This window comes from Taudactylus pleione, unplaced genomic scaffold (genome assembly GCF_031769625.1).
Source record: "Taudactylus pleione unplaced genomic scaffold, aTauple2 ptg000329l, whole genome shotgun sequence".
Taxonomy (NCBI): domain Eukaryota; kingdom Metazoa; phylum Chordata; class Amphibia; order Anura; family Myobatrachidae; genus Taudactylus; species Taudactylus pleione.
In genome coordinates, this window is record NW_028284730.1 from 12,447,080 (window position 1) to 12,454,674 (window position 7,595).

General features: G+C 44.8%; 1 protein-coding gene across 3 annotated transcripts in view; it reads left to right on the forward strand.

Moving 5' to 3' along the window:
* PIWIL2 (piwi like RNA-mediated gene silencing 2) overlaps positions 1–7,135 on the forward strand; it is a 348,242-nt gene extending 341,107 nt beyond the window's left edge. For 2 of the 3 annotated variants that reach the window (XM_088443404.1, XM_088443403.1), the window contains exons 23-24: positions 2,784–2,993; positions 6,467–6,519. In XM_088443404.1, coding sequence (XP_088299530.1) covers positions 2,784–2,976 — 193 coding nt within the window. In that variant the 3' untranslated portion in view covers positions 2,977–2,993; positions 6,467–6,519. Of the gene's footprint in view, positions 1–2,783; positions 2,994–6,466 lie in introns of all 3 variants that reach the window. The other variant, XM_088443405.1, reaches the window with a different exon arrangement.
* Positions 7,136–7,595: the final 460 nt, after the last annotated feature.

The window sequence follows — 7,595 nt, forward strand, 5'->3', positions numbered from 1 at the left end:
TAGCGAGTGATAGCAATTAGCGATCGAGTCAATCGTTGTCAGTCGCTGTATGTTAATTTTCTTCTGATGGTTGCGGCCGCTTGTGTTGTGTTGATGCCCACATGTCATGTTTCCATGCTCTATCGATCAGCTTGTTAATAGCTTGTTGACAATTATATAATTAGTGTTCTCAAGTGTTGGCTTTTTTTTCCTCCCTTTCAATTGGTCTTAAAACTTTATTGTTCAAATGTCATTTAGTTCATGCTGATGTTTGACTGGTAGTGCGTTTGTTAATAAAAAAGATTTTAAACCCGGATTTTGGAATATTAATGTTGTGTTGTTGTTAAATGCATGTTAAAATTAACAAAAAAACCGCATAGAATAAGCCATCCCCATGAAATGTATTTATTCTTATTATTCGCTAATGCAAACGCAGCTGAATCAATTACAAGCCAATTAGCAGTGTTATTAGCTTCAACAAACGATTATTAGCTGCTTGCATTGTATGGCTCAAAATAGAAACCGCAATCCTACCATCAATAACATTTGATAGTATCGCTTGTACTCTGGGGCTTGCGAGAGCATGTACCCAACGTCAAGCTGTACGATCAGCCAGGCCTCGAACCTGCTCACAGAGTGACATTTTACTACTTCCGGCCTTCTATGTCGGTCGTAGCAAGTAATTTATGTACGCCCTCAAAACGCTGAGGCATGCCTGCGTTTTCAGACCACCACCCCCGTCAACACCCACAAACGGCCTTTCATGTCAATCAACTCTTGGAAGCCACTTCCTGCTCGTAAGCCGTACGATCTACAGCATTTTGGATCGCAAAGCCTCGTACGCACATGCGCACAACTAACCATGCGCATGCGTGGCTTGGAAACATTGAATGCCTACGACTGAGCGGCCGCTTTCGTCCGACTCTGAATGAGGTCCAATATCTCTGTATTACAGGCAGGTAAATGCAGTTGCCTTCGCAGCCAACGAGTGTCTGTGCACTCAGCAATGAGGTACTGGGCTCCATAGTGTCAATGTTCGACATGGTGGATTATGCCCATTTCCACTCCAGACCTCTTTAGCAGCTAATCCTCAACAGATAGAATTGGTTGCCCAATCGGATAAACACATAGAGAATTGTGCTTTTCCAGACAGGTACGTCTGTCTCTAGACTGGTGGCTGCTGACTACTCATCCAAACGGGGGCGCCCCTTTTGGATTGCGTACTGGGTCCTTCTGATGACGGACGCCAGTCTCCAAGGCTGGAAAGCAGTGACGGGTCCACACTTCTTTCAGGGAAGGTGGACGCCAACAGAATCTGCACTTCCAATAAGTCTCTTGGAACTTCGGCCAGTATTCAAGGCTCTCCAGCAGGTAACACATGTCCTTCACGGAAGGTCCGTGCTGGTACAGTCAGACAACACCACCACGGTGGCTTACATAAACCGCTAAGAAAGAACCCGAAGTCGGGCAGCTCTGACAGAAGTGTCCCGCATTCTAGCTTGGGCGAAGGCCAATCTCCCTGCCATAATTCGGCAGTGTTCATGCCAGGAGGCCTCAACTGGGGAGCAGACTTTCTCAGCCGTCAAGACGTGCATCCAGGGGAATGGTCTCTTTACCAAGAAGTATTTCACCAACTGGTGAGCAAGTAGGGCCTTCCAGAAATAGACCTCAGGTCCTCCCGACACAGCAACAAGCTGCCTGTGTACGGTTCAATCACAAAAGATGGAGGGGCTCTTCTGGTGGACGCTCTGTCAGTCAGTTGGACCTTCAGGTTTGCGTATCTGTTCCCTCCATTTTCCCTTCTTCCTTGAGTTACTCGCAGATTCAAGCAAGAAGGTGACACGCTTCTGCTGATAGCTCCAGCGTGGGCCAGACGGCACTGGTTCTCAGATCTTCGGGGTCTCTCAGTCGACACTCTGATATTGTTGCCTCTGCGTGTGGACCTGTTGTCTCAGGAGCCTTTCCAGCACCCGGCCCTGGGTCGTCTGGCTTTGACAACGTGGCTGTTAAGACAGCCCTCTTAAAGTCCAGGGGTTTTTCCAGCTCTGTTAACACCATGCTCAGAGCTAGGAAACCTACTTCTGCAGAGATTTACCACCGAGTGTGGCGTACTTTCTTTGAATGGTGTCGTCCTCCAGGTGCTGATCCTCAGGTCCTTAGGATATCCAGGGTTTTGGCTTTCCTACAAACGGGCTTAGATCACTGTCTTCGCCTTGCTTCACTGAAGGTGCAACTTTCTGCCCTGTCAGTCTAGTTTTCAGCGTAGGATTGCAACACTTCCTAATGTCCACACCTTTATGCAAGGTGTACTTCGTATTCAGCCTCCATTCGTCCCGCCAGTGGCCCTTTGGGATTTGGCTGTGGCCCTGAGGGCTCTCCAAGGGCCGCCATTGAAACCACTAGGCTCAGTGGAGTTCAAATGGCTTACAGCTTAGACTGTGTTTCTTCTGGCAGCCACGTGGTCTTCTGTCCATACCTTTGTCAGGTATTTATGCATTTGATACATTTGCCTCTCAGGATGCTTCCTTCAGGCGCCGGATTCTCCATCCAGCACAGGAGCGTCCCCACCCTTAAAAGGATACTGCTTTGGGACATCCCCAAGGTATCCTGTGGATACCCTATGGACCCTAAAGTAGAAAATAAGACATATGGTAAGAACTTACCCTTGTTATCTCTATTTCTTTGAAGTCCATAGGGTTCCACAGGACTCGCACCCTGTCCCACCTGTACTGCGGATGGGCTTTAATCTGGTCACCGGTTTTACTGTCTCCTTCTGGTGAGAATGTGATTCTTGTGTCTTCCAGACTTTCTTCTCTCTTTGTTCTCCTCCGGCCGATGGCTTGTTACGAAACTGATGGCCTTGGCTGGGGGGCGGGGTATAGAGGAGGGACCCCAGTGCATCCTGGGAGGCTGAAACTTTTAACTCTGTGGTGTCCGATGCTGCTGCCGCATCGCCTATACGCCAAGGTATCCTGTGGAACCCTATGGACTTCGTAGAAATAGAGATAACAAGGGTAAGTTCTTACCATATCTCTTATTTTTGAGATTTTTGCAAATTTAATTAAAAAATAATCCTATGTGGAGGTGTAAATGATGTAGGATAGGTATGTGGAGGTGTAAATGATGTAGGATAGGTATGTTGGGGTGTAAATGATGTAGGATAGGTATGTGGAGGTGTGAATGATGTGGGACAGGTATGTGGAGGTGTAAATGATGTAGGACAGGTATGTGGAGGTGTAAATGATGTAGGACAAGGTATGTGGAGGTGTAAATGATGGGGGACAGGTATGTGGAGGTGTAAGTGATGTGGGACAGGCATATTGGAGGTGTAAATGATGTAGGATAGGTCATACTTGCCCACATTCAGCTCCCTCCTTCCGGGAGGGAGCTGAATGCCTGCATTCTGTGGGGGGCGTGGCCGGGCTATGATGCCGTTTTGGGGGTGGGGGCGGGGCCGCACGATCACGTCATCGTGGCCCCGCCCCCTCTTCACAATGCCGGAAAAAAAGGCATTGTGAAGCAGGGGGCGGAGCCACAATGACGCGAATCGCGCCAGCCGGGAGGCTTGCCTGCCTTTCCGGGGGGTCGGGAGCGGCACCCAATATTCGGGAGGCTCCCGACCAAATCGGGAGGGTAGGCAAGCCTGGGATAGGTATGTGGAGGTGTAAATTATGTAGGATAGGTATGTGGTGGTGTAAATGATGTAGGACAGGTAATTGGGGGTGTAACTGATGGACAGGTATGTAGAGGTGTAGGGATAGGTATGTGGATGTGTGAATGATGTAGGACAGGTATGTGGAGGTGTAAACGATGTAGGATAGGGATGTGGGGGTGTAAATGATGTGGGACAGGTATGTGGAGGTGTAAATGATGTAGGATAGGGATGTGGGGGTGTAAATGATGTGGGACAGGTATGTGGAGGTGTAAATGATGTAGGATAGGTATGTGGGGGTGTAAATGATGTGGGACAGGCATGTGGAAGTGTAAATGATGTAGGATAGGTATGTGGAGGTGTAAATGATGGGGGACAGGTATGTGGAGGTGTAAATGATGGGGACAGGTATGTGGAGGTGTTAATGATGGGGGACAGGTATATGGAGGTGTAAATGATGTGGGACAGGTATGTGAAGGTTAAATGACGTAGGATAGATATGTGGAGGTGTAAATGACGTGGGATAGGTATGTGAAGGTTTAAATGATGTGGGACAGGTATGTAGACGTGTTGTATTGATGGGAGAGGGTTTTTTGTTTTTGCAGGTGAGAGGTAAAAGTGTTTATTCCAACTTTAACAAACTTGTATAAAAATACTGAAAAATTACTACATGTTTATGTACCCCAAAATGCTGCACGACTTTAATTTGAATTTGCTTCCTATAATTTTTCAACCATTAATTAAAAGTGCAAAAATCAGCCAGTTGACACCTTTTAAGAACCTCCAGTACTAAGCCGTCTATGGGCCGTATTCAATTAGCGACAAAAACGACCTTTTTTTTTTTTTTTTTCGCCATTGCCGAAAACTGAGACATTTTCGCCAAAAAACAGGAGAGAATGGCAACAGGCGAAAAAAAACTGGAGACTAGTTTTCTCCATCCCAGACCAGGGGAAAAAAAAATGCAAAATACCTACTTTTGCCTAAAAATGTGAGGATTTCTTTCAGAACCCTTTGGGCACAAAAAAAAATTGTAAGTTGCATACTTTGTCGAAAAACTACCACGCAAATTTTGGGCAAAAAAAACCCGTTTTGGTTTTAACGTATTGTGTCTGATTTTTGGGGGGGCAGTATGGTGTTCTAAACATTGCACGCGGTCGCAGCAGGCGGTTTTTTAATGTACATCCAATTTACGTGGAGTAGTAATTTCCTGGAAAAAAGTGCTTTCTATCTTCTTTTCAACAATTTTTTTTTTCCGCTCAAAACTTGCGCTGTCGTTTTCGCCAAAGTAAGCACCTTACGAAAAAAAATCCGGTAATTTATCATTCAGGAGGGTGTCCAAATGGTTCTGAAAGAAATCCCCTACATTTGTAGCCAAAAATAGGGATTTGCATTTTTTTTTACTCCTGGTCTGGGATGGAAAAAACTTTTCTCCAGATTTTTCTCGCCTATTGCCGTTTTCGCCTGTTTTTTTTTTTGGGCAAAAAAATAGCAATTTTTTTTTTTGGGCAAAAAAAACTTACGTTTTCGCCGCTGTTTGAATACGGCCCTACATGGTCCTGCTAGCTCAGTTGTCTGGGTCCAGGATGGTTTTCCCAAATTTTTCATGCACTACTCCCAGGTCACTGTTTGTAGAAAAGTCGCACAACCTTGCAGCTAGTAGCGCATATTGGCATTTCTAATTGAATCTGGCATTTCTTGGGGCATGCATCACGCGATGTATGCTAGTTTCATGATACAAACTAGCTTTTGTAAGCTCGCATCTAATTGCATTGTCCCCATAGTTGGAGAAGAGAGTTAAATGGGAGAGACCACAGCTGTTTCCAAACTAAATTGATACATGTCAGATGAGCTCTCCGGGTCACAAGATGACGCTTAGCCAAATATTTTTAATGTTTGTTTTTTCATCTTGAAGGCAGCTAAAGGCTAATTCTACCTAAAACTGTAGGATTTAACCACCTTATGCTAAAGGTTTCCTCCCTGGCATCCAGTGTTGGTCATTGCCCAGAAATGTCTGTCGCACTCTGCTTGTTGCTGTTTGTCCAGTCTTAGGAACTGACATTTAGGGTGGAATTGTCCTTTGACAATAATTATTTGCAAATAATTTTATAATCAATTGGAGCAGAGGTTCCGACCCAAACGCGGTCCTCTAGGCTCCCCAACAGTTCAGGTTTTAGAGATATCCATGGTTGAGCACAGGTGGTTAAATCAAATTGTTCTGAGGTACTAATTAAGCCACCTGTGCTCAACCATGATCTCTAAAACCTGAACTGATGGGGAGCCTTGAGGACCGCGTTTGGGAACCTCTGAATTGGGTGATGGGGATTTTCACAAAAAAGGGTGTGAAGTTTCCTTTTAAACTTTACATCACATAATTTGACCACTGTTTTATCTCTCCCACCAATAACCCCGTCTTCCACAGCTGCACTAATGAGAACTGATTTTTGTCTTCAAATACCTGTTTTTCCTATAACTGTTCTCTCTCACTATCACAGAATGACATATTATACACTATTCTCTCACTAGGGGCCAGATTCAATTAGCGGCGGGGAAATCAGACGATGTTTGCCAAAAAACCTTAGAAAGTGGACGATTTTCGGCAAATTATTATTTTTTTTAAACAGCCGATTGCGGCAGCGGCGAAAACGGACGATTTCGCAGCTAATTGAATTTGGTCCTAGACTGCCAGCTCTACCCTGTATCCCATCTGCACCTCCTTCATCCACCTCACATTAATGTATGTATAGTAATACACACTGCCCAGCGCTGGAGGGATGTTCTGGTGCCTTACAAATAAGTAATAATAATGTTTCATTTCTGTTTCTTCCCCACCCCCAGGTTGACTTTCAAATTGTGCCACATGTACTGGAATTGGCCTGGTACTATCCGAGTGCCAGCTCCTTGCAAATATGCCCACAAGTTGGCGTTCCTGTCTGGCCAGTTCCTCCACCACGAGCCTTCTCTTCAGTTGTGCGACAAGTTGTTCTTCCTTTGAACAAGGGCGGTAATTCAAAGTCCTGCACTGCTAAACATTGTGTTCATACTTCCCATTTAGTTTTTATTGTTCTAACCCATGAGAATCATGCTCATGATCTCTGCCCTGAATCTGAAGATTTAGAGTATATTGATTTGATTTTATGGTGTTTTCTCTGTTTTGTTTGCTGTTATTGAGAATATATGTCTATAAAGCTCCCTCTGGACAGTTTCTAACTTCTGAATGTCTAGAGATTAAAAGCTAACAGGCACTATGTGTGATTGTTTATATTGAGAGACCCTGTGATACTTTTTATTTTCTATGGGTTCCCTTGTGGATCACAGTGATTACCCTTTATGATTTGTCATTTTTCTGGAAGCGACAGAAAGGAAAGTGCAGATTCCACCTCCTCTTGTTTAGCAGTGAATGGGTTTCCTTCTGTTGGAATAATTTATGTGATGGTCGTCATGCCCAGGTGCTGTGTTACACAGGTCCTTACTGACATTTGGCATAATAAACATCTGTGGGGTAGTTACAATAGGAATTCTTTGTTGAGACGTGTATTGTATAGTCCTTCACCAAATGCTGTAAAGTGTCATTTCGATCTGTTTTGTTTGGAGGTGATTTCATTCCATTCCATTGGATCTCAGCAGAATGACCCAGAATTGGCAACAAAGCAACCAATCATAACCTTTGAGGAACGAACCAGAGTTTGAGTGGCTATTTGTGTGAAAGGGTCTTAGGGGGGAATTCAGTTCAGCGTTAGGGATGCGATTCCAGAACGGCAAATTGCATTCATCTACATTGCATTTTTGCCTCTCACCCCATAGAGGTGCATAGGAAATCTTGTAATGTAGGGACTACCGTAACCGGCTGATATGTGCGCAAGTTGGACATCGTGGCACATCGACAGCAATTTAATTCCTCCCTTAATTCCCATATAATTCAATGGTTTGAGGTGATTCTCATGAGATGACTTTTGCCTTCATGTCT